We start from the raw sequence: 27740 nt of genomic DNA, 5'->3' as shown, positions 1-27740 counted from the left end.
GCAATCGAACGTAGCTTTGTTGTGGTCAAAATACCAAATAATCGCTGCCTTTCATGGTAAGTGTAGATGAGTCTATGTGACTATTATGAGACTCAAGGTGGAACTGGGCTGGACTAAGATGAAGAAAACCACCCTCCTAATATTGAAGGGATATTTTGGCTTTGCTATCTGCCTTTGGCAGGTTTTGATATCTGACATTTATTAAGCGTTTTCAAGAAAGACATTTCATTGTTAAAGTATGACAGTAGCCTTGGTTATCAGGAAAAAGCACATGTGAATTCCCAGAAATCCCATTTTACTTTCATTCTGGAGGAAGTTGTGCTTCCCCAGTGTAGCACCAAAGTAAACAGCTGCAGGCAATCCATTGATTTTAGCAGGAATTCACTGAAAATTTTTATAACCCATTTATGACTGAATTTTAGGACAGTTGAGGCACAGCAGATTCTTTTCTACATATCTCAGTGGAGACACTTTAGATTTGGGAAGCAGACTGACTGATATGTACTAGTTGTGGCTACCTGGGAAAGTGAATTAGCCACCCTGAAGCTTAGTTTTACTCATCTGTAAAAAGGAAAGGGAATGGAGAATCATAGTGGACTGTAGTAGCTGTTGTTTTTGACTGTTCAGCATGCTTTTTGGTCCCCTTTCTTATCACAGTAACATCTCTTTCCTTTGGAAAACACCTCCCCCACCCCATGTGGACTGTCAATTATTATGGTTCCTCACTCACCTTCTGAGATGGGCATGTGACCTGGCTGGGCCAACCACTTGGGCCATATTCAGCTAGACTGGTGCTTGGTCCAAGGAGTGGCTGTGTGACCCAAGCCCAGCCATTCATAATCCTTCCATGGAGTCAGAGGTGAAAGGCTTGTTCTCATCCTCTCATTGATGATGTTCTGTAAGAAAACAGGTCTGCATGAGTTGGTGACCATCTTTCTCAGCAACTGGTGAAGGTGAAAGTCTCTCTGCAAGAGGAAAGAATGAGGCCCAAAGTGAAGAAACAAACAGATGTAAGAGGCAGGTGGAGAGATGGACTCCTGTTGAGTAGGGTCGGGACTGGGGCGAGCGAGCAAGGCACGAGGAGTGAAAATTTAAGGAGGCATTGCTCCCAGGGTCCTCCAAATGCAGGTCGACATTGCTTCCTAACATTTTGCCCCCTCACTTGCTGGACCCCAGTCCTGGCCCTGCTGGGCACTGTCTGAGCTTGAGTTCCTCCAGGAGCTGAAACTGAGACAGAGAATTGAGTGCAAGCAGTTTTTTGGGGGAGAGGTGATCCCAGGAAACACCTGAAAGAGAAGGGGAGTGAGACCCAGAAGGCAAGGCAGCCAAGGATGGGCATTTGGTGAAAGCACTCACCACTGAGGCCCTTGGACTCACCTCCATTCTGGAACTCAATGCCGAGGGTGCCTTGAGGCAGCCGAAGGTCAGAGAAGCTGATGTTTTTATGCACAGTTCCCTGTTCATCATTGATGGAGGGCTGCTTTAAGCAGCATTACCTCTCCTGCACTTTTTGGCTTATCCCATCCAGGGCAGAAGAAGGTCCCCAGCAGAGAGTCACAGGTGTCCACAGTAAGCATCCTGAGGTGTGTGGAGGTGCAGGAGAGGGAACATGGGCAGGTACCATCAGTGCCTCCGCCTTTGTGCTCTTCCAGTCCTGTGAGCCTTATCCAGTGTCCTTACCAGCTACAGGAGCTGGCATCCTGTTTTGATTATGCAAGATCATGTTGGGTTCCCAGTATTTGCAACGTGGAGTAGAGTCCTGACCAATCAGAAACTCACAGTCATTGTTCTAGGAACTGGACCCCTCTTACCATCCTTGTTGCCCTAAAAGCCCAGTATGCTGGGCATTATTATCCCCATTTACATATGATGAATCGGAAGCCTGGAGAGGACCCCACTGTCGCACACAGCCTGTTTTGTTTCCACGTGTTCCTCCCAAATACAGAAGTTAGGTTGAAACTATAGCTTTAGTCACATGTGTATCAGCAGGAGACCATGGGGGTCAGGGGGATAGTGTCCATCAGTGTCCAAAAACACTGGACATTTGGTTTGGGAAGTAACATAACATAGAGGAAAGATCATGGGCTTTCTAGATGGGGAGGCCTAGGCTCAGATTCTGGTCCCACTGTTTCTAGCCATGTGAACTTGGACCAGTCATAAAGCTTCTTCAAACCTATGTTTCCTCTTCTGAAAAACAAGAATGCCCATTTCTATCCTTATTATGTTCACATTTTCCTTAAAATCCTTGAGCATACAGAACATATTAATAATAGCTCTTTTAAATTTTGTTTAAAATTGTTTAAATAATTTGATCACTAATGCTTATTTACTAATTTCATCACTGGTGCCATTCCTGGGTTTGTTTGTCTTTATTAGATTTCCTCCTGCTTATGAGTCATATTTTCCTGCTTCTTTGCATGTCTAGTAATTTTTTTGGACACTGGACATTGCAATTTTACTTTATTTATTTATATGTTTTTATTGATTTACAATGTTAAGTTAGTTTCAGGTGTACAAAATAGTGATTTGATATGTTCATAGATTATACTACATTTAAAGTTATTATAAAGTATTGGTTATATTCCCTGTGCCATACATTATATCCTTGTATCTATTTTATACCTAGTAGTTTGTACCTCTTAATTCCCTTCCCATCTCTTTCCCTTCCCCCCACCCCTCTTTCCTCTGGTAACCACTCAAATAGAACCTAGAGAAATGAGATCTACAATATATGAAATGAAGTATTCATTGGTTGGGATTAACAGCAGATTATGCAGTGCAGAAGAAAAGGTTAATGAACTTGAAGATATAGCAATAGAAACTATACATGATGAAGCATAGAGGAAAAAAAATTAACAGATCCTCAGTGACTTATGGAACAAAATGCAATAGTTTAACATATGTGTAATTGGAGTCCCAGAAGGAGGGATGGGCATATAAAATGTATTTGCAGAAATTGTGGCTGAATTTTTTTTTAATTGATGAAAATGATAAAATCAAATCCAAGAAGTTCAACTGACTCCAAGCAAGAGAAACACAAGGAAAACATCATCAATGATCATCATAATCAATTAATAAATAGTTTAAAACCATTAAGAGAAAATCTTAAAATCAACCAGAGAACAAAAGGACACATTGTGTTAGGAAATGGAAACTATGTAAACCCAAAGACAATGGAGCGATATCTTTCTAGTGATAAAAGAGAACAAAAATACCTTTGTACAATGAAGGCAAATAAAGACTTATAAAGAATGCCCTGAGTGATCTTACTGGGAAAATAAGGGGCAGAGACCATGCAGCCTCCAACATCAGACCTGACATATGGTTGGCATTTTTAAAATGCCTTTCCTGTCTTCTTGGCCCTGGGTGATGTGGTGGGTTCTGGAAAGTTTTAGGTAACCACCTGAAGGGGTGCGTCAGGGGAAGACCTGGCTCTCTTAGCTTCCTCTTTCCATCTGTCACAGCACATCTTGCCAAGGGATGGTCTTCAGCTTGCTCAGCTGCCTCTGCCATCAGAGTGTGAGATTCCTGAAAGCTTGAGATTGGTCATATTCACCTGCCCAGTCCCATCAGCACCTGGCTTAGTGCTCAGCAGGTGGTAAAGGCTCAATAAATGCTACCTAGAGAATGGATGAGGGGGAGAGAGAAAGAAGAGGGAAAGCCCTGGTCTACGTAGCAACCAGTGATGTGATAAAGCATGGATTGGATCACATGCTTGCTGCTTTCAGAATGAATGCCAACCTCTTCTGCTGGCCCCCAAGGCCCAGCAGTCTGACTTGTGCCTAGTTTGCTGACACCTCTCTCTACCCCCTCCATCTTCCTACTCATTCCGCTCAGCCCATCTTCTCATCTCTCGAACATGCTGAACTTATTTCTAACTCGGAACCTTTACACTTGCTGTGCCCTCAGCCTTGATCACTTTCCCCCAGAACTCTGCAAGGATCACTCATACCATACAGAATTCTGCTCAAATGTCCCCTCAATGGGGGCCCTCTCTGAATATCCACCCCACTTGACTCCACCCCAAGCAGTTCATATCCATGTACCCTTTCTGGTCCCCTTTTCTTCAGTGCACCCGTCATTACCTGTAATTCCACTGCATGCTTATTAATTTGTCCTCTTAGTTGTTGGTCTCATGCACCAGAACATAAGCTCTCTCTGAGGGCAGCAATGTTCCCTCACTGTCCACAGTTGTATCTCCAGTACCTACTAAGCAAATATATATGTATAAAGTATAATACATATACACACATATGTATATTTACACATACATATATGTCTAATGCACATACATACACACACTCACTAATCAGCATATAGATATACGTATACACACATTAAGCAGTGTATATATACATATTAGCACACATATGAATATGCATATATACACACCTAGTAAGCTGTATACATAGACACATGCATATATATACACACACATCTACATGTATGTATATACACATACATATAGTATTTATAAACACATGTAAATGTATATGCATATAAGCAGTAAATATACGTATATACATATATATATATACACCCACTAAACAGTTTATATATAGGCAGATATACAGATACCCACCATATATTATATAGATACATATACACACTCATATATGTATACATATATATGTAAGCCCACAAAGCAGTATGTATGTATATCTACACACATATATATGCATGTATATACATACAAATACATGCATATATACATATCCACTAAGCAGTGTGTATATTTATATTCATATATAATATATACTTACATATACATGTGCATATGATACATATGACATATATGCTCTATATAATTAACTGAATGAATACATATTATGTAAATGAATGAAAAACTTGACAATTAACCAATCAACTGCTAAGAGTTAGTTGACTGGTTTATACTGACTGGGGTTAGAATCCTGAGGAGAATTTCTCTATCTCCCCTGCTGCAAACTCTAATTTTTCACAAATGCCCCTTCAATTTCCACCTCTCTCCTGACTCACTCTCCACCTCCCACAGGTTGCTCTTGACCCCTTCGTTCGTTGAGCCATTGGACATTTTGCTCCTGCACCAGCAGAGAGAGTCCAGACTGGAGTGTCCTGCTCTGAGTCAACTTTGAAGTCAACAGGGCTTAATTATTTTCAAGGGAAGGAGGAAGATACCTTTGGGAGAACTTTCTGAGAAGTTTGCTTCCAAAGTGTGTTTCTTGGATTAGCAAATGGGCCCCGTGCTTAGAGAGTCATAGGGTTGAAGCAAAATAAACAGAGAGTTAATTAAAATTCATGGAATAGCCAGAGGCAGTCTGCACATAAAACAGCAAAAAGTGGCACAGATTTATATGATAATAGCTCTTTATGTCCCTCAAAGGAAGAGTCTGGGTAAAATTCAGCAAGAGTTGCACAGCTGATAATTCCAGACTCCACACTCTTATTATGCAATGATGATCATTTCTACACGCAAGCATATTATTAGCTGTCTCATTCCACATTCCAGATTTTCACATCTGCATGTGAATTCATAGTGTGAAAAAAATTTTTGATTAATAGCGGACTAACCAATTTAGTGCCCAGACTGCAACAAATCCATTTTGGAATTAAGTGGAGATTCGATTTTATATATATGTTTATAAGTTTGAATGTTCAGAAACATTTGACTTAGTGTTTTTTTCCTTTAAAAATGTAGTCTTTGGAAATCTTGTTCATCTTTTAAGATAAGGGTAGCATGGTGGAAAGCATAGCAGGATTTTGAGTCAGACAGTAAACGTTTATGCCAACTGTTCTGTCCCAGCATTAGTCTAGGTACTTGTGGTGGTGTGGCAAACAAGATGGACGAGGTCCCTGATGCCATAGAGCTGACAGTTTAGTAAGGGAGACAAATACACAAACAATATCCAACCGCGATTTCAATAATGAGAGTTGCTCAGCAGAAGATGCATAGTGCAATGACCTGGGAGGGTAGGCCTGCTTTCCTTGGAGGAGAGGGCAACAGAGAAGGCTTTGCCGGGAAGGAGACATTTAAGCCAAGGCCTAACTGCTAAGAAGGAAACAGACCATGAGGCAGACCATCACATACAAAAGGGGCAGCAGATGCAAAGGTCCTGTGGCAGGGACAGACTTAGTAATGGGGCCATGGCAGCAAATGTGTGTAAGATGCCCAGCCAACATTGTGTCTGCCACAAGCAGGGACTTGGAATATATGTTTGCTCTTTTCAGGACAACGCAAGAGTTAATCAGTTTATGGCAAAATGGTTAGAGAGCTTTGCCTCCAAGTCTGACAGAGCTGAGTTGGAATTCTGGTCAACCAGATGACTCTGGGCAAGTTACCTAACTTCTCTGTGTTTCCAAAGTGAGCTGTTATTCTTATGTAAGAATCATTTTTAGAATTCTTAAACATGATACTTTTACTAGAAGCTTTTACTGTTCATGCAGACATCTTTTATAAGCGGTGGAATCCATTTCTTTTTAATGAATATTTATTCCTTTCATATTAATTAGTCCATGTTTGGCTTGAAGCATAGGTTGGAGGAATTTGCTGGCTCCCAGGGATCACTTTATTAAGAGCTAAATATCACAAGAAATGCAAGCTCATTCGCGAATGGCTTTCAAGCATAGGCCAGAGCAAATGATCCATTACTGACCAATTTAACAGACGTCATTGCTCGTTTGCATTTCGCATTTTCCAGCAATGACGTCTCATTTCATATTCTGGATGAGCCTTCCCAGGCCTTTTTACATCTGTAAAGTGGTCTCAACCTTGCTTCACCCTAAAAGATACATTTCCAGCACTAAGGGTGTCAGAAAGCACCAAGGTTGGTCCTGGACCCTTGCCCCCATGACTACTTTTTGGTGTTTCCTGACAAAGTGATGTCCCTTATGACTCCAGAGCGAAACTGTGTGCATAAGCAGTGGCATTATTTATAAAACACACGATCACCTCTTGGAATTACCTCCAAACTCTCCTCCACCCTGTTGCCAGAAAGAACTCCCCTCCCCCTCAAAACCCACATTTTCCATGTTGTTTGTTTGTATGTTCTTTCCTTTATTCATTCATTTGCAATTGTATACCTAGGATCCACTTTTTAAACCCTTCTGTATCTCCCCAGTGCCCTCAGGATAAAAGCCAACTGTATTGTTCTGCTGGTGCTGATGTGACAAAATCCCACAGGCTGGGGGCCTTAAACCACAGGAGTGATTGTCTCACAGTTCTGGAGGCCAGAGGACACCAACCCAATTGGGTTGCCCTCATGACCCCATTTTAACTCAGTTACCTCTTTAAAAGTCCTATCGCCGGGGCTTCCCCGGTGGCGCAGTGGTTGAGAGTCCGCCTGCCGATGCAGGGGACACGGGTTCATGCCCCGGTCCAGGAGGATCCCACATGCCGCGGAGCGGCTGGGCCCGTAAACCATGGCTGCTGAGCCTGCATGTCCGGAGCCTGTGCTCCGCAACAGGAGAGGCCACAACAGTGAGAGGTCCACGTACCGCCAAAAAAAAAAAAAAGTCCTATCGACAAATGCATCACATTCTGAGGTACTGGGGGTCAGGGCTTCAACATACAGATTTGGGGAAACACATTCAACCTGCATCACTGACCTTTAAACATGTCAATCAAAACCATCATGTCACCTGCTCCTCACCTTTGTCACCTCATCTTTAGCCATGATCTCCATGATGTCTGTCATGCACTGTCTCAGGGTGAACACCAGGGAGTATCACCTGATACAGGTCAGAACTCACAGATGAAGTGTCCGCGGGACAGGCGTACTGTTTCTTAGCATCTTAAGGAGACTGGCTTGGCTTAGAGCGTAGCTGGACACACCATGGGGCTGTGCCCCAATCAAACATGTCTCCCCATGCTGCTGTCTCTTTTTATGCTGACTGGGGACAGACAGTTTAGAATCAAGTACCAAGCAGTTTGAGCTTCCTGTGCTTCCAAATGCCCAGCACTGGTGGCCTGAGTGACTCCTTGGGTCTATGAGAAGTTGAAATCAGGTGCTGACTTCTGATCCTGGCTAGCTCATTGCCGCATGTATTAGTCAATGTTCTCCAGGGAAACAGAACTAAAAAGAGGTGTGTGGATATAGATGTAGATAGATTTATTTAAGTAATTGGCTCACATGATGATGGAGGCTGGCAAGTCTAAAAATCTGCAGGATAGGCTGTCAGGCTAGAGACCCAGGAAGTTGCTGATGTTGCTGTAAAAGGCCAAAGGTCATCTGCTGCAGAATTCCCTCTTTCTTGGGGGAGGTCAGTCTTTTGTTCTATTCAGACCTTCAACTGATTGGATGAGGCCCACCCACATGGAGGGCAATCTGCTTACTCAAAGTCCACCTTTTAAAATTCATCACAAATTAATTTTATCTAAAAGCACCTTCACGGAAACATACAGAATCATGTCTGACCACATGTCTGGGCACCATAGCCCAGCCAAGCTGGCACATAAAATCAACCATCACACCAAATAATTGTGAAATTGTTCCTGAGCTCCTTCTTGGGCCACTTCTGCACATCTCTACAATGTTCTCTGGTCTTACCTTCAGTACATGTATGAATGATGATCATAATCACAATAATAAGCAATAATTTAGTAAGTGCTTACCATGTAACCCTCAAAACCACCCACTAAGATAAGTACACTGCTACCCCCATTTTACAGATGGGGAAGTTGAGAATGCTACTAACACATGCTAAAATGCACCATGCATGTTCCACCTCTCTGTACTTAGAGAGGGGCTGTGCACTCTCCTGGTAATGCACTTCCTTCCCTCTCTTCCTACACCTCCATCCTCATGAAGCCAACCCTTGATGACTGAGAAACAATTCAAATGCAGCCTCTTCCAGTATGTCTTTCCCTAATCCCATATCCTGGTTAGAATCCCTCTTCTCAGGTCCCTCAGTCCCATGTGCTCACCTATCCTATAGCACTGTTCTTTCCTAAGTAATAATTATCCATTTCTCCAGCCAGCCAGCCACAGATGTCAACTAGATGTTCCAGGCACTGTTCTAGTCACTGAGGAGGGAGCAGTGAATAATAGGAAAATCCCTATCATTATGAGGTTTACGCCACAGTGGGCGAGACAGACAAAGGGAAAACAAACAAACCAAGAATCATGTGCTGTTATGGAACTTGGCCAGGGTGATGGAGGAAACAGGGAGGGAGGATGGGGACTGAGGAGGGATTAGCTCATTCACACATGGAGGACAGGGATGGCTTATAGGATAAGGTGATTCATGGGTAGAGCCTGAAGGAGGTGAGGACCCAAGACTGGACACCTGGGGAAGAGCATGGCAGACACAGGAATGGCACAAGGGCCATGGTGGGAAGTGAGCAGGGAGGAGAGTAACATAGAATTAGAGGGGACTTGAGGCCACGCCATGTAGGGCCCAGTGACCTGAAGTGAGCAACTTTGTCTTTCACTCTTGAGTATTGTTTGTTTATCCCATTGAACCTTGAGTTCCTAGAGCAGTGTCATATCTTCATGGCTAGCATAATGCCAGGACCATGACAGGCATTTCACACATGTTTTTTGAGTGAAATATTCATCCAAATGAGTATTTTTCTTGAAGCTAACTTTTGATCACTCTAGTGAGGCCACCGTTGGTCACAGCCCACATGGACTTTCTGTGCCATGAAACATCATCGTATAGTTTGTGTATCAGATGGAGATGTTCTCAGGAGTGAGAAACAGAAAATCTGCCTTATAGTGGCTTAAACAAAGAGGGTTTATTTTCTCACATAACAAGAAGTCTGAAGGTAGGTGGCGCTATGATAACAGGTTCAGTAACTCTGAGACCTTCGTAGCTTCATGGTCACAAGGGGCTGCTGCAGCTCCAGACATTACATATGTGCTCAAGGTAGAAAGGAGAAGAATAGTGGCCAAGGGGAGAGAAGTGGAACCATCTGTAGCTATTCCCTTTTATTCAGAAAGCAAGACTTTTCTTAGAAGCCAATAGCAGACTAATATTTCATTGGCAAGAACTATGGCTACTTCTGGCTGCAAATGAGTATTTAATGGATCATACTGCCTCCTTGAAGAAAATTGTCCTATTCAAAAGGAAGAAGAGGGAGGATGCATTTGGGTAGTTAACAATCATTGTCTGCCAAAGACAGTCTTCTTGTCAGATAAGGATATTTGAACAGCAGTACCTAGCATGATCACTCTTTTTTAGTGACCTTATTTAATCTTAATTTATTTATTTTTTTTGCTTTTCCCCAAATTGGTTGTTTCCCAGAATCTTGCTCCTGTGAGCATAACCAGTGTCCGTTAATGTCGCCCTATAGCTGTGCATCAGTCAACAGCATCTGCTAAGTGTCCTCAAGCTGGGGGTGGGGTGGGCAGCACAGAGAAGGTCAACTGAGTCAGGTGAGAAAGGGCATCCAGGCTGGTCCATGGAAGGGCAGAGCCAGCCTTTGCACCCGCACAGTTCTGGGTTACCAGCACAGCTCTGGCTTCTCTGATTCTGGGTGAGCTGTCCCCCCAGAGCTTGGCTTGCCTGAGCTGAAAAGTGAGGGTTACAGTCCCGACCATCAAGGTCACTGAAGATGCAGGCAGACAAGGACTTTCCTGAAGAATCCAGCGAAGTGATTCTCAACTAGCCTGCTTATCAGACTCCCCCCAGGGAGTTTTTACAAAATACAACATCGCAGGACCCTCGCAGACCTCTGGGGTTGCCACAGAACCGAGGCCATCAGTGCTTTGAAGGTAAGGTCCGGCTGAGGACCACCAGGTGCTGGTGTGATGGAGGTTCTCAACACGCATCCCTACCCCTTCTCTGCTGAACTGGGGTCAGTTCCCAAATTCCTGATGCAGAGTGTGCTTGACACGTGCCATTCTCACGGCAAATCGCCTGAAATCCATGCTCGCTAGCATTTATTTATCTGTGCCAGTAAATTGTAATTAATAATGATAACATCAGGTGTCCTCATTGAATTAGACTAATGAGGAGTGTTAACTGGGGGCTTGCCTGTCAGCAGCTTGGGTGGCTTTGCCAAATTGCTCATCCCTTGACTCATTACCTGTGATGTCTAGTGGAAAGCGCTCTGTGCTGACCTGCTTAGGAGCCCTGGGGCCACGTGGGACCCGCCTCTTCTGTTTTGAAGGCTCCCAGGATGTGGGCAGAGCTGCCTGTTGGTGAGGAGGGCTGACGTTGCCTCTAGAACACCTGTCCTGAGCCCAGGAGGCTGAGATGCTGCTTTAGTTTTAGCAGATCCCCTCCGTCACGGGGTCGCCTTGGGCTTCAGAGCTGGGAGGACCGGCAGGCCCTCCTGCTGTGAGTCCAGGCATCGAGGACCCCACCTCCCTCGAGCACACAGGGCCTGGTGGGCCTTGTCTTAACTGAAATTCCAGTGCCTCTGTGGACTCCCGCTCAGGCCTGGAGGTCAGGGTGGCCCTCAGGTCAGGAGATGGTGATGCCCGCAAGGGGTGAGGCAGGGGACGGCCTGTAGGAAGGGTATTCTAAGCAGAGGGAACAGAACATGCTCGTGCTGGGGGTCAGGGGCCAAGGTGACAAGTTCACATGTCTGAGCCTCTGGAAGCTCGGGGTTCCGTAGGGCACCAGGCAGCATGGCTCCTGCCTTCCTGGTGCCTGGGGTCTGCCTGTCAGTCAGTAAACAGGGCAGATCCAGTGTAGGAAGCAGCCCAGTAGAAATAGGGGCTGTGGGAGCCCACTGGGAAGGCTGTTGAGGCAGCCCCCCCGAAATAAAAGGGAACCTCCTACAGAAAGTAACGAATGAGCAGAGACAGCGCTGGTGGGTGAGCGAGAGGGAGGGGGTCATGGGCCCGGGAGGAAGTGAGAAGGGGAGACAGCAGTGGTGGTGGAGAAACTCTTTAAAGAAATTCTAAGGGGGGTGAGTAGCTGGCATGAAGGGGATGTGTGCGTGTGTGGTGTGTGGTGTGTGTATGTGTGTGTATTTGTGCGTATGTGTATATATGTGTGTGTGGTGTGTGTATGTATGTGTATGTGTGTGGTACGTATGTCTCTGTGTGGTGTGAGCACGCACTTGCTGTCAGAGGTGACGGAGGCGCGGAGGACTTTGAATGACAAGACACAGACCTTGAACACTTCCTGAAGGTGAAAGAAAGCCCCTGCAGGGCTTCAAGTCTTTCATTTTGGGGAAGTTCCCACTGGGCAGAAGGGCATGTGCAGAGGCCAGAGCCGAGGAGACGCTGCTGGTGACGAAGCTAGTACGGTGAAATGTCCCCGCCTCTGAAATCTCAGGCACTAACTCTAAGTACCGGCAGTCACTCTGGTCACAGGGACTCAGGGGGAGACGACACAGGCCAGGGGATCGGGCTGGCATGTGGAGTCCCGGGCGCTGATTGGGGAGTTAATGCACGCAGGGCTCAGGGTTGGGTCCAGGCTCAGCAGTGTGCTCAGCTCCCCACCCGCCCATGTTTCCTGGGCACCTGTGTGGGCCACACGCTCTGCTGGGCTCTGTGGACACCTGACTGTAGACCTGCGGGGCTCACATGAAACGCACTGCACAGGAAGGATCACAGAGGTGCCTGGCCGAGTTGGTCAGCCAGAAGGCGATGGCCATGATGGACATTTACAGACTGTCTTAGTTTCCTGTGGCTGCTTTAATAACGGGGTGATTTAAAACGGCAGAGGTTTATTCTCCACTGTTCCGGAAGCTCTGGGAAGGATCTGTCCCGGGCCTGTCTCTTGGCTACTGGGGTTGCGGCTATCCTAGGCCTTCCTTGCCTTAAAGATGCATCATCTCTCCAATCTCTGCCTTCTTTTCTCTTATTATAAAGACACTGGTTGATTTGGGGCCCGCCCTAATCCTAGATGACACATCTTGAGAGCCTTAATTATATCTGCAAAGACCCTTGAACCAAATAAAGTCTCCGTCACAAGCTGAGGGGGTCAGAACTGTTCAACCAGGACTACAGCCTGCCTGTCCCCTCCTATTTGGTTTTGTGCATTGCATTCCCTGTGCCACAGTCATCCTGCCTGACAGAGAGCCTGAGGGCTGGTCCCACCTGTCCCAGCTTCCTTGGGTCTGCAACGTGAAGGGATTGGCTCAAGCCACCCTGGCAAGCCAGTAGGAAATGTCACCCCAAGCTCCAGCCATGGGACCCTGTGTCCTGGGAAGCATGCCTCCCTCCCAGCACCCTGCCCTGCCTTCAGATAAGTCCTTAATGATGGTTGTGATGACAGTACCAGTAATCACAATAATAACTGCATTTGCTGAGAGGCCTCTGTCCCGGGAGCATTAAATGTCCATAACCCTACGGGAAGTAAAGAAAACTCACCTCCATTCGGTACCTCCGACATGACAGCACCACACCACGCCCTTCACAGCATCCCCTCCCATGTCCTCACAACAGCCCTTGGAGTAAGAACAAACCACCCCCATTTTACTGATGAGTAGACTGAGGCTCAGAGAGGGTGGTTGCACAGCAAAGAACTGGAATATAAGCCCCGCTCAGAGTGACCCGAGAACCCAAACTCTTTCTGTGTCTCTGAGACTTGCCGGCAGACCTTTGTCTCTACTCAGTGCCTTAGACTTGTCTTCGGTCTTTTTTTCATTTTAGCCTCTCTGTCCCCTGGTCAGGTTGAGTCAGCCATTGCTACCTGCCTTGCTTGGCCAGTGAAGAAGCAAGGGCAGAGGAGCCAGGGATACGTGCAAGAGGGCCATGAGCAGAGCCCAGCTCTCCAGACCCCGCGTCCAGCTCTGTGTTCCTGAGAAACATAGAGTGTTTCTAAGATGCCTTAGAAAATAGATTCAAGCCCTCAGTTTATAGAGGAGGAAGTTAAGGGATCCCAGCCACACCTTTTCTTTTATTTTTTGTCTTTTTACTTTTGTTTGTTGTTTTGTTTTTTAACATCTTTATTGGAGTATAATTGCTTTACAATGGTGTGTTAGTTTCTGCTGTATAACAAAGTGAATCAGCCATATGCATACCTATATCCCCACATCCCCTCCCTCTTGCGTCTCCCTCCCACCCTCCCTATCCCACCCCTCTAGGTGGTCACAAAGCACCGAGCTGATCTCCCTGTGCTATGCAGCTGCTTCCCACTAGCTATCTGTTTTACATGTGGTAGTGTATACATGTCAATGCTACTCTCTCACTTCGTCCCAGCTTACCCTTCCCCCCCCCGCCCCCCCCCCCCCCCGCCGTGTCCTCAAGTGCATTCTCTACGTCTGCATCTTTATTCCTGTCCTGGCCCTAGGGTCATCAGAACCTGTTTTTTTTTTTAGATTCCATATATATGTGTTAGCATATGGTATTTGTTTTTCTCTTTCTTACTTACTTAAGTCTGTATGACAGACTGTAGGTCCATCCACCTCACTACAAATAGTTCAGTTTCGTTATTTTTGTGGCTGAGTAATATTCCATTGTATATATGTGCCACATCTTCTTTATCCACTCATCTGTCGATAGACACTTAGGTTGCTTCCGTGTCCTGGCTATTGTAAATAGAGCTGCAATGAACATTTTGGTACATGACTCTTTTTGAATTATGGTTTTCTCAGGGTATATGCCCAGTATTGGGATTGCTGGGTCATATGGTAGTTCTATATGTAGTTTTTTAAGGAACCTCCATACTGTTCTCCACAGTGACTGTATCAATTTACATTCCCACCAACAGTGCAGGAGGGTTCCCTTTTCTCCACACCCTCTCGGGCATTTCTTGTTTGTAGATTTTTTGATGATGGCCATTCTGACCCGTGTGAGGTGATACCTCATTGTGATTTTGATTTGCATTTCTCTAATGATTAATGATGTTGAGCATCCTTTAACTCTTAGAGGAAAACATAGGCAAAACACTCTATGACATAAATCACAGCAAGATCCTTTTTGACCCACCTCCTAGAGAAATGGAAGTAAAAACAAAAATAAACAAATGGGACCTAATGAAGCTTAGAAGCTTTTGCACAGGAATGGAAACCATAAACGAGATGAAAAGACAACCCTCAGAATGGGAGAAAATATTTGCAAACAAAGCAACTGATAAAGGATTCATCTCCAAAATATACAAGCAGCTCATGCAGCTCAATATCAAAAAAACAAACAGCCCAATCCAGAAATGGGCAGAAGACCTAAATAGACATTTCTCCAAAGAAGATGTACAGATTGCCAGCCACACCTTTTCATCAGCATGGAGCTGGCCAAGACCCCAGGCCTCAACCTCTTCTTTGACTTGTAAATCCAAGCCTTCAAGCTCCAGGCAACGTCCTGTACCAACCTCTCTTCCTTATCTGGTACCCAAAGTCAGACCTCCAAACCCTATTCAAATCCTGAGCTCTGCTTTGAAAGCCAGAATTCTAATCCCATTTTGAAGAGTCTCTGCTAGTTCCTGAGCTGTCTCCGAGCTGCTATGAGTGTCACCCTCCTCCTTCCCGCCCACCCCCCTATCCTGCCCCGGGAGGTGAGAACCATCTCTCAGCACCTTTGCCCCTCGTCAGTCATACCAACAAGAGCTGGGGCTGGGAGGGGTCTTCCTCTGACGGGGGCATTGCCCAGACTCAGCTTTTCGAGATGATGCAGCCAACTGGATTTCAGGGCTCCCAGCCCTGGCAGAGACCGTGTCTACTCCACATCTCTTCTGAGAAGGCAAATGAGGAGTGAGAGAGATGAGAAACCCTCATTAGTGGAATGATCTGCCCCCTGTGTGTCTGCCTGCGGACGTGGGTCTCAGGGCTCTGGAAGTCTCTCTTCAGATTCCTGCGAACCAGGGACCCAAGGGGCTGTTGTCCAGCACACCTTTGCCTTCTGTGGTTTTATATTTTCAAGTTCACTGGTAAAGTTCTTGGGCCTTCAACCTCATGCCACTAATCGTACTGCCTGGAAAAGCATTCTTTTGGAGATTTCATGAAATGTGCTTCTTAAGACATTGAGATTCGGGTGACATTTATCAGACACAGCCGGGCACTCCCACTTCCTTGGTCTCATTTAGTTTCACCCCAGTGGGGCAGGGTGGGCTTTGATAACTCTGTTCAGACAGATGCTGAGACAGAAGCTCAGAAAGGCAGCAAGAACCAGAGTGGGAATTGGAATTCAGGCTTTTCCCTACCGTCTTGTATCTGCCTCAGATTCATAGCACATCGGAGCAAAAGGGGTCCAATTTCCAATAGAAGACCAACTTGGGACGCCCAGAGAAAACACCGAATTCCCAGGCCCGTAACCATATCCCTCGTGTTCTCTATCACAGACCTGTTCCCAGGGAGGATGCATCATTGGTGTGTCCTGGGAAGGCAGAGAGCCTGGGTTTGAGTCCTGAGGCGTGAGGAAGGTCTAAAACCTTTCTGTGCTTCTCTTCCTTTATCTGTCAAGGGAGGGTAATAAAACTACTTACTGTACGGGGTTGAATAGTATCCGTCCCCAAATTCATGTGATGTAGCTGCTAGCAAGGGGCATCAAGGATTGATAACAACCCCCAGAAATTAGAAGAGGCAAAGAAGGACCCTCCCCGAGAGCCTGCAGAGGGGACGCGGCCCTGGCAACACCTTAATTTGGAGCTTCTGGCTCAGAACTGTGAGACGGTAAATTTCTGCTATTTTGAGCCCCCAGTTTGTGGTACTTTGTTATGGCAGCCCGAGGAAATGAATACGATTCCCCATCAGGATGTTGGGAATACAGGACGTGTTCACCCTGCTACTTTTTTCCAGCCACACCATACTCCTTGCCGGGTGTCCTAAGGCTCTATGTTCTCCTTTATATCTTCCCTTTCCCCTAAAAGCCTCTTCGTTTGCCTTTGCCATCTTTCCATCCTTTCATGCCCACCCTCTGGCATTAGTGCCTCGAGAGAGCCTTCTCTGACAGCATGTCCCCCCTCCCAGCGCTGCCCCTTGTGAGTAAGGGCGTCACTCAAAAATCAGACTGTTGTGGGTTTGAATCACCGTCCTGACACCGAGGGGCTTGTTGAACTCTGGACAAGTTAACTAGTGCACACGGGGCTGCAGCTTCCTCGTGCTCAAGGGAAGGTGGAGCCTTTATTCGCAGGGTTCTGGTGGGGATCACGTGAGATAATCAAGGAGACAGTTTGCTCAGTCTCCCAAAGGAGAGTGCTCAGTACAGGAGCTGCCACCATTGCTGTCACCACTTCTCCTTTGCTCCCCCGGGGCCCCTGCGCCTTAGTTTGGGTCTCCCCAACGGCCCTGGAGAGGAAGCAGGCACAGGTAGTGAGTTGGGAAATGAGTCAGGGAAGGAAAGGCAGGAGGCTGCTGGTAAGGGTGTGCCGTCAAGCCAGTTAGCCCTGTGGGCAAACTCTCAAACTCCGGGAGCCGTGGGATGGACAAGGGGTCTGGGGTGTAGATGCCCCAGCTGCCTGCATGGGCCGAGTGTTGCTTCTGTGGACCTTCACTCTTCGGCATCGCCAGTCTGTTACAGCAACGCGGGCTCTGCTGGCAGACAGAATCGTCGGTCAAAGAGAAGCGGGGCTGGCGATGGAGGTGTGAGCGGAAGTGGGGAGGGCGGGGGCCACGGGAGGCACAGATACGTGTATCTCAGCATCGTAGATACTGGTGCATCTGTCTGTTTTCCTCCCAGGCTATGAGTTCCTTGAGTGCAGGGCTGCCTCTTCCCCCTCCTGTTTCTGCAGCTGCTTTTTCAGCACTTTCTTAGTGTAAATACCTGATCAACAGGTGAATCTGGTCCAGCTCTTCCATTTTGCAAATATTGGAGAGGTTGTGGCGTAGCCAGCACTGCTCCACTAGCAAGATTTCAAAACCAAGACTTGAACCCAGGAGTAGGAATGCCGTGAGGGGCTGCCTTTTTGTTCCTTTGAAACGTTGGCCTGAATGTTCTCCCTTTTGGCTGTCACTTAGGTCTGCATCGTGCAGAAGCGAGACACTAAGAAAATGTACGCGATGAAATACATGAACAAGCAGAAGTGCATCGAGAGGGACGAAGTCCGGAACGTCTTCCGGGAGCTCCAGATCATGCAGGGGCTGGAGCATCCTTTCTTGGTCAATCTGTGGTGAGTGATTCCATCCAGGGCTCCGGTGAAATCCTCATTATGGAGCCAAATGCAAATCCGGCTCTGCTAGAAGGAAGCTTCTGTACTGTAGAGAGAAAGAAATGAAATTTTCTGGGTTCAGATATTCTTATGAATATTTCGTTGGGTACACTTTCTGATGACTAATCGGTAGAGTACATTTTCTGATGAAATCATTAAACATAGGCTTAATTTTCATTCGGTCCTCTTACCTGGTGAATCAGAATTGAAATCGGTTTAGAAGAGAAGGTTTTTGTATGTTCGAGAACACATGTAGAATGTGATAAGAGGATGCCAAATGGAGCCTTCTAAGGGGAATTTAACTTTTTTAGAAAATTACACCCACAGTGTTCGTGGCAAGCAGGACTTGCCATGAACATGAGGAGCTGACGTTTTACTCCACTTAGGATGGCTGCCCGGTGTGGACATGCTAAATTCCAGGTTTTGAATCTGGCCGATGAGGCCTGCATGGCTAGGAGCCATGTTCTGGAACTTTCTCTCCCTCCCACCCCTGGCTATCATCTCTGCTTTAATTTGTGTCCTAGATTTGCCCCTTTGCTGGTTGTTTCCCTGCCTCTGTGTCTTTGCATGTGAAGTCTCCTCTTCCTGAAACTTCCGCCTTCCTGTCTCCCCAGCTTCCTCTGACCAAATGCCGTTCATTCCTTTGGTTCAGCTTTCGAGGTACGTAGGCGAGGAGCCTTCGCTGCCCCACAGGCTGGGTGAACACTCCTCATGTCTCCACCTTGACCTGTGCTTGACCCAACATAGCCTGCATCACCTTGAACCCAAATTATTGTTTATTTATCTGTCCTTACTAAGAAATCACTTGCTCCTTGAGAACAAAGACTGTTTCCTGGTTCTTTGTTTCCGGGAGTCTAATACAGCCTCAGACATGTTGGGGGCACTTAATCAATGTTTCCTGAGCTGGATTTTGTTGAAGGGGAGAGGACAGGCTATCCTAGGAAACAAAATCTGACAGTTGCATTCTGCATCTTTTGATCTTCAGAGCATCCTTTCTGATGGGAAAGTCTAGCCTAGCCTGAATCCCTAATATCACCAATTATTTCTGTTGCCCTTCATATATAGAAGCGCTCTGAACACTGGGTGATAGGACAAGGAGGGACATCAGTTGTCCTGTTTGAGAAAATCCAAGTCTGCCCAGCAGATGCCTCAGACTTGGGCATTTCTGTGGGCAAACGCCATACTGTGTGTCATACACTAGAATCTGGGTAACAAGTGTGCATTTGTCATGTCTCCAGCCACCCAAACACTTCAGTTATTTGGGGGCAATAAACCTCTTTGTGTTTTGATTGCGGTACGAGGAAATGTTTTAAATTTATTTTTTATTGCGGTGACATTTGGTTTATAACATTACATAAGTTTCATGTGTACAACATTATATTTCTACTTCCATATACCCTACAGTGTGCTCATCACCAAAAATTAAGCTTCCGTTCATCACCATACAGTTGATTCCCTTTACCCATTTCACTCCCCTTCCCCCAGCCCATCCCTTTCCTTCCGGTAACCACTCCTCTATTCTCAGTATGTATGTACGTGTTTGTTTTTGATTGATCTGATTTGTTCCTTTATTTTTTGTTTGTTGGCTTTTTATATTCCACATATGAGTAAAATCATACAATATTTGTCTTTCTCCATCTGACGTATTTACCTTAGCATAATAACCGTCAAATTCTATCCATGTTGTTTCAAATGGCAAGATTTCATCTATATTTTTATGGCAGAATAGTAATCAGTTGTATATATATACCACATCTTCTTTATCCATTTGTCCGTTGATGGGCACTTAGGTGTTTACCATGTCTTCACTATTATACATACATAGCACTGCAAGGAGCATGGGAGTGCAAATATCTTTTCAAATTAATGTGTTTGTATTCTTTGGATAAATACCCAGAATTGGGACAGCTGGCTCACATGGTACTTATAGTCTTAATTTTTTGAGGAATCTCCGCACTATTTTCCACTGTGGCTGCATCATTTCTAATCAGAAAAGCAACATAGGTTCATTGCAAAATACAGAAAATGACATACATAAGAAGGCAACAATTATCCAGAATCCTACCACCACCAGATTACATTTCGGTGTGTAATTCTTTTTATACTTCTTTTCTCATATCAATATGACTGTAAATGTCATTGATATAAAACCATGCATAACAATGTTGGGTTTTGTTTTTTCAAATTAATTGTCTAGTAGGAGCACTATCTCCTTACTACAAACTTTCTGTAAATCACTTCTAATGGCTACATAACCTTCCACTGTGGAGAAGTTCAATAAGACATCTAACCGCTAACCTGTCGTATAGGTTATTTAGGGCTGTTTCTAATTATCTTGCCAATGTAAATAATGCTGAGATGAAGATCTCTGAGCTTGAACTGTTTCAGGGGAGACTCCTCAGACCGAGTAAGGGCATGGGATGTACATCTGGACTGTGATGTGTGTTGAAGGAGGGAGGATGTGTCGGCATCCTCCCTTTTTAGGACCGTTTTTCGATGCTCTGTTCATGGTCTCCAAGATGCCAACAGATTAATGACAGACCCCCTTTAATTCCATGTAAGCGCTGGGTCAATGGGAAAGCTCCCTGTGCACGTTGGCCTCTTAGGGCATTGGATTCCCATCATAAGCAAGAAAGGATAGAACCTGCTGCTTGATTTTGGAGTCTCCAACTCTTTGGCCTCAATTTTTCACCTGCTAATGGTGAAAATAATACCTTGTTTACTGCTAGCACTGTTTTGAGAGTTAACTGATAGGAAAAGATATGACAGTATATTTTCTGTAAGTGAAAATATTGTTTACTGTAAGAGGTTATGTATATATGTGTGTGTGCATGTGTATACCTACATATGATAATAGATGGATGATACAGAGAGAGAGAGAGAGAGAGAGAGAGAGGAATGCTCCTTCCAGCTATAAGTGAAAAGGAGAGGGTCCTTAATTCACTGGGCAGTACTGAGTACTTTACATACTTGTGGCTCAGGGGGCAGAAACTTAAACTTGCTTCAACACCAAAGGGAATTTCTTGGGTTTTATACCTAAAAAGTCTAGAATTCTAGCTGACTTCGGTCTCTATCTCCTGCTTTCCCCTGTGCTGGCTGTGTTTCAGAGCCACGACTCATGCTGACTGATGGTTTTCCTACTTCTACTAGCTGAACAGCCACAGCAGAGGCTGAAGGTCACGGGCGTGATTGACCTGGTCATGTGCTCCTTCCTAAAGCAGTGGGGAAGGGGCCAGGAGGTTGGTCCCACCTGAGTCTTAGGAATCTGCAGAGGGAGGTTGGGAGCTGTTTCCAGAAAACAGTAGTGACTGTGCCCACCACGTGATTGGCACCTGCCACCCAGACATTACATCCTTGTGCTGGAGTCTTCATAACAGCCCTGTGGGACAAGGGGTTTGGGCCCCATTTGTCAAAGAAGTAAAGCAGGGCTCAACGCAGTTCATGATCTTACCTGAATCAACGGAATTGCGATTCAAACTCAAGATCATCCAGTGTGCCCCGAGGTTTCCAGTTCTTGTAGGCAAATACCACTAACGTTTATTAGGTACTTGATAAGTGTCTTCTTTAACTGCTATTAATCCTCCTAACGGCCTCTTTAGTTTCCTGCTATCATCCTATTATTATTGTCCCCATTTTACAGATGGGGTAACTGAGTCACACCACTAATAAATGGAGGAGATGGGACTTGAACCCAGGCTGTCTGGCATCATGGCCCACATTCACAACCCTTCTGCCATGGCTGCTGTGAGAAGGCCCTGACCCTACCCTGCTTAGCCCACCACACCCCCTTCCTCCCTGCATGGAGCCCCTCCTGCTGGGCTTCTGTTTGCTGCCTCCCTTACCCTGCTAGGAGGGAGCATGGCGTGGGATTGCTCATCAGGTTCATAAGGACACCACTGCTTTAAATTAATTATACATCAGCTTTTCATCTCATTACACGGAGGGTGAATTATCGCAGACTTGGAAAGCCTGACTACGCCCCTTGTCCTTCTTCTCTTTTGCTGACATGCTCTATAACTGGCAAAGGCAAAGGCAAAGGCAAAGGCCGGGCACTGATTAGTTTTCACGACAATTTGCCCTCTAAAGAACGAATGATGGGTGCTCCCAAGCCCGGGACGATCCAGGTGGAGTTGTCAAGTGCAATATTTTCACCTGTTCTGAAGCAAAGCTGTTTTGCTCTCTGGGGCTTAAGACAACTGGGGCAAAGGAAAAAGGCAATGAAAAATCACACCCCAGAGAAGAGGGCTGTGCACTAGCGGGAGCCCTGGAGAGGTGGGGAGGGGAGAGATGGCGGGGAGGGGAGAGATGGCGGGGAGGGGAGAGATGGCGGGGAGAGTTTCAACACTCGGGCTCTGAGGTCCGATCTCCCAGGTTCTAATGACAGCTCTGCCTCTTGTAGGCAAAGCGGCTACTCTGGAACTGTGTGGCCTCCCCGCCCCCTTCCCGCCCCACAATATGACTAACCCCCAATATGACTATATCTGGAGACAGGATCTTTAGGTGGCTGTTAAGGTTATACGCGGTCATTAGGGTGGAACCCTAATCCAAAAGGATGGTGGCCTTGTAAGAAGATGGAGAGAGAGCGAGTCTCTGCCATGTGAGGACATAGCAAGAAGGTGGCTGTCTGCAAACCAGGAAGAGAACCCTCACTGGAACACGACCACGCCCAGACCCTGATCTTGGACTTCCAGTCTCAGAACTGTGTGAGAATACACTAACTTCCAGTGCATCAGCCTCCCAGGCAGTGGTATTTTGTTATGGCAACCTGAGCAGACTAATACGGGGGCTCGAGAGTGATTTGATTCTCCCCCCTGTGTCTCAGTTTCCTTATTTGGAAAATGGAAGTGAAAAGATGACCACATGATAGAGTTGCTATAAGGACCAAATGGGGGAATACATAACAAGCATCCACATGGTCCCAGACATGAGGTGACCGCTGGGCCAGGGACCTCCACTGCTGTTGATATGATTAGCACCCGTCTTTCAGGTTAGTCTGGGGCTGGCTGGACCAGTTCTCTCCTCTTCCAGCGGGGAACATGAGGACATGCTGACTGTTGGAAGATGAGTCTTGAGATTTCGGTACTAGATTTTTATCCTGATTACATTGTGGTGGGTAGGTAGTTCACTGTGTTTTCAGACTGTATTTTCAAAATCCAATTCTGCTTGCCAGATTGACTATATTTACTATACTGTTAAAATGTTCTGTTTATAATTAGGCAGCGCCTCCCCTGCCCTGTTTGCTGCTGGATTAACTGTGAGGACGGATACCTAGCAGGATAGGATGAGAACAGATACCTGCAATCAGTTTAAACTGTTCTCATAGCAAGTGTTTCTGGAACCTTCTCTGAGTAGCGAAAGGCTGAGTCAAGACGTAGGTCTCCATGAGCCACTCTCAGGCAAGAAAGAATCACTTAAATTAGTGGCTAGTTTTTCTTAAGCATTGAGACCTTTGATTAGAGTAAAACTGTGTAAGGTTTTTAAAGGTGAAGCTGATCTGTCTGAAGCAAGTGGGCAGGAAAGGAGGTTGGGGGGAGGATAGAGACAGAAGGTCCCTCAGGGACCTTTGATGAAGGATAGAAGCCCTTTACAAATAATCACCAGTCACTGAGCAGCTTCATTTCCATAAAACTAATTATCTTTGGCCTTGAATATTGCTACAACCTCCCAACCAGCATTTCAACACTCAGCCATCACCAGTTTTCCCCACACAGGGTGTCTTGGTCAGCTCAGGTCACAGTAACAGACTACCATAGACTGGGGGCCTTAAAAGACATTTATTTCTCACAGTTCTGCAGGCTGAGACGTCTGAGATCAGGGTGCCAACATGGTCAAGTTCTGATGAATACCCTTTTCCTGGTGTAGAGATGGCTGTCTTCCTGCTGTGCCTTCACCTGGGGGAGAGAGAGAGAGAGAGCTCTCTCTTGCCTCTTCTTGTAAGGGCACTAATCCCATCATGAGGGTTCCACCCTCATGACCTAATTACCCCGAAAGCTCTATCTCCATCACACTGGAGACTGGAGTTTCAACATATGAATTGGGGGAGGGGACATAAGCACAGTCTATAGCACAGGGGCAAGTCTTACCAAAGTGCAAATCCGAGCCCACTCTCTGATTAGAATTCTGTGATGACTCCCCAAAGCCCACAGAATAGATGTCTCTCCATGCCCTGGCCTCTTGACATTATGTCAATCTCTCCTCCTGACACCCACCCCTGCTACCATCTTGGTGCATTTTTGTCCCAGCCATACTAACTGATTAGTGGCACCTGTAATTCATCTTGCTGTCATCAGCCCTCCGGGCCTTTGCACATGCTGTTCCTTCTGCCTGGAACACCGTCTCCCCTTTGTTCTCTTTGAGAACTTCTGCCCCCACAAGTATTCATTCATTAAATGGATATTTATTGGACTCTTACTGGGTACCAGGCACTGTCTTAATTTTTAAGGATCCAGAGAAGAAGAGAATCCTTATGACTACCACCTCTTAAAGTCTATAGGTCAGGCACCAATTCCTCTATCGAGCTGCCTCAGGATTGCCACCCAGGCCTCAACTGGCAGTGCTTTCATCTGCACTCTGTTGCAGTACCAAGCAGCTCAATCACATTTATCCATCTGTACATCTGTTTCTTCCATTAGCAGTGAGCCACTTGGGGAATGGGACCATGCTTTATTCACCTCTGTATTCCTAGCATCCAATGTTCAATAAATTAATTCACTCAGTGTTTGTTAAGGACCTACAACATGCCAAACCCTGTGTTGGCATCAGTGATAGAACAATGAGCGAGACAGTCACTCTCCTTCTTTACAGAGCTTACAGATGTGAGAGGACAGACCTTAAACCAACAGTTGGCCCTGCTCCCCTGCTCTCTTCCTTCCATCTTAAGTAGTCACTGTCCTTTGGGGTCCTGGGTAACTTAAAAAATATAGAGGTTACAAATGTCCACCATGTCCTGGAGGTCATAGATGGGAAATGCTCATGGGCTTTTTCCCAATTCCAATTAGTATCATCTTCTTTAGTCTCCATCAGCATGGTAACTCCCTTAATAAAAGGGCACAAGAGGTGATGCTGACTCATCCAGGGTCCTTTTCTCATCCTTTTCTATTCCAAGATTTGTTAACATCACTGGTAACTTCAGTTTGTGCTTTCAAGATGGCAGATTTCTTAGGTTTGTTATTCTGAAGGAGGTGAGTATGGATTACAAGATGTCCCAGCTGCGTTCTGACATCCAGGGGGTCAGCGCTGAACCGTGGAAAGGGATGCATGAGGAGCCAGGGGTCATGCTGTGTAACTCCGGGGCTCGAGGAGGGTGGAGTTGGGCCCTGGTGTATCAGACAATTCCTGTGGGTGAAGGGGGTCGATCCAGCAATCAATCAGGAAGGGCATGAAGTTTGCCCAAGGTCAGAGGGAAAGCCAGGACTCACTTGGACCCACCAGTGGTCTTTGGGGCCCTCTGATTCCCCACCTTCTGTCCCCACATGGCACCTTCTTGTGCCCATTTCTCTGACTGCTCCTCATGCTTCCCACATGTTTTTCTGTAATTAAGACTCTCCTGGGCTTCCCTGGTGGCGCAGTGTTTGAGAATCTGCCTGCTAATGCAGGGGACACGGGTTCGAGCCCTGGTCTGGGAGGATCCCACATGCCGTGGAGCAACTGGGCCCGTGAGCCACAACTACTGAGCCTGTGCGTCTGGAGCCTGTGCTCCGCAACAAGAGAGGCCGCCATAGTGAGAGGCCCACACACCGCGATGAAGAGTGGCCCCCGCTTGCCACAACTAGAGAAAGCCCGCGCACAGAAACGAAGACGCAACACAGCAAAAATAAATAAATTAATTAATAAACTCCTACCTCCAACGTCTTAAAAAAAAAAAAAAAAGACTCTACTTGGTCCTTGGGGAATCATTAAAGTCTTCCCACACTTCATCAAGGCCTAAAATATTGGTAACACTATCCTTTGTGGATCACCTATGGTACATGGCTCTTTTCCTATTTTATCCTGGTTAATCTTCAGAATCATCTTACAAGATGGATGTTCTTATCCCCAGTGTACAGTTGGGGAAGCAGAGGACTGGTGGGTTAAATAACTTGTGTAAGATTATGTAGCTGACAAGAGGCAGCACTGGGATTAGAGGCAACGATGTACCAGGAAATGCTTAACAGCTGTCCAAGAGGACAAAAAGCAAGTCCCGATTTGTAGAGTCAGCTGATTTCCGTGGTGCAAAGAGTCCCATCATGGCCTGCTATAGACTTAATGTATGTGTCTTCCCAAAATTTGTATGTTGAAGCCCTAGCCCCTCAATGGCATGGTATCTGGAGATGGGGGCCTTTGGGAGATGATTAGGTCATGAGGGTGGGGCCTTCACGAATGGGATTAGTGCCCCTCCAAGAGGCCCCAGAGAGCTCCCTCACTCCTTCCCCTTCTGCCATGTGAGGACACAGCAAGAAGACAACCATCTATGAGCCAGAAGGCTGATGCTCACCAGACACCGAATCTGTCCGCACCTTGATCTTGGACTTCCAGCCTCCAGAATTGTGAGAAGGGAATTTCTGTTGTTTATAAGCCACCCAGTCTATAGTATTCTATTATAGCGGCACAAACAGACTAAGGCATGGTTGATTTCAAGCTAACAGCATGTTGATCAGCTTATAAAATTTCTGAAAATTCAGCAGTTCTCATGAGCCAGTATGAGCCAGCTCCAGCACAACTCTGATAGACCCAGATCTAACACCAAAGCTTTTGCTCTTCCTAAACCAACTTCTGGGAGCCAGGCCCAGGGATAAGCCTCATGAACCTAAGATGAATAAGCAATGAAGGAGATACCTTGAGAGGAATTAAAAAGAAGAAATACAGCAGTTGGATACTGGACAAAAAATGGTCCTTCCCCTTCCTAGGATGGTATTCTTGGAAAGTCTCAGTTTCCTCATCTTTAAAATGGGGATAATACCTCCCTCCCTTCCTTGGACTTTGTGAAGTCCAAATCACATGAGGACCAGTGAATGAAAGCCCTATGGAATTGATAATTTGTTAGCGAGATATACATTAATATACTTCCTTCTGAGAAAAACTGAAGGATGGGTAATAGCCTGTAAATCTCATGCACAGTTTGTATGCATGAAGTTGCCAGTGGAAGGCAGTGAATGCGGTTATACATGTAAGGACTGCAGATAAAGACGAGGGATGCTCAGTGAGGAGCAATTTTATGCTAAGTTCATATCCCAAAGCAATACAAAAATTGCATTAGAACGTAATACATTTAGGAAGCATTTACCCTCTGTAGTGAGCTTAATTAAATTGGAGACTGTGGCGCCCTTGTTCCTCAAGTTTTTGAAAGTCACGTGGCAGCTCCCCAAGTTCTTCCAACAGCTGGGCCCCCCCCCCCAGTTCCCACTCCTCGCTTCCACCCCTACTCCTGGTCTTTGCACCGGTGTTTCCTCTGCTTGGGACCACTTCCTCTAGACACCTGCAGGGCTCACACCTTCACTTCCTGCGGATCTTTCTCAAATGTTACCTCCTATCTGAGCTCTTTCGCTGACCACCCAGTTTAAAATCATAAGCTCCTCCCCACCCTGGCTGGCAGCCCCCCTAACCCACTAACCCTCTTCCTTGCTTTATATGCTATGGTACTTTTCATCCTATAACACGTGATACATTTTACTTATTCAACTTGTTTATTTTTCTATGTCTCCTACACACACACACACACCCACCACACACACGAAGGAAGGGCTCCAGGAGGGCAGACTCGTCTGCATTTTCACTGCTCCTTCCCAGCGCTCAGAAACATG

General features: G+C 46.1%; 1 protein-coding gene across 3 annotated transcripts in view; it reads left to right on the top strand.

The window, feature by feature from the left end:
• STK32B (serine/threonine kinase 32B) overlaps positions 1–27740 on the top strand; it is a 347207-nt gene that overhangs the window by 102671 nt on the left and 216796 nt on the right. For all 3 annotated transcript variants that reach the window (XM_030864190.2, XM_060298750.1, XM_060298751.1), the window contains one exon: positions 17771–17922. In XM_030864190.2, coding sequence (XP_030720050.1) covers positions 17771–17922 — 152 coding nt within the window. The remainder of the gene's footprint in view (positions 1–17770; positions 17923–27740) is intronic.

The sequence above is a fragment of the Globicephala melas genome, chromosome 5 (genome assembly GCF_963455315.2).
Source record: "Globicephala melas chromosome 5, mGloMel1.2, whole genome shotgun sequence".
NCBI lineage: Eukaryota > Metazoa > Chordata > Mammalia > Artiodactyla > Delphinidae > Globicephala > Globicephala melas.
The sequence above is the reverse complement of the archived record's forward strand: the minus strand, read 5'-3'. Positions and strand labels throughout refer to the sequence as shown.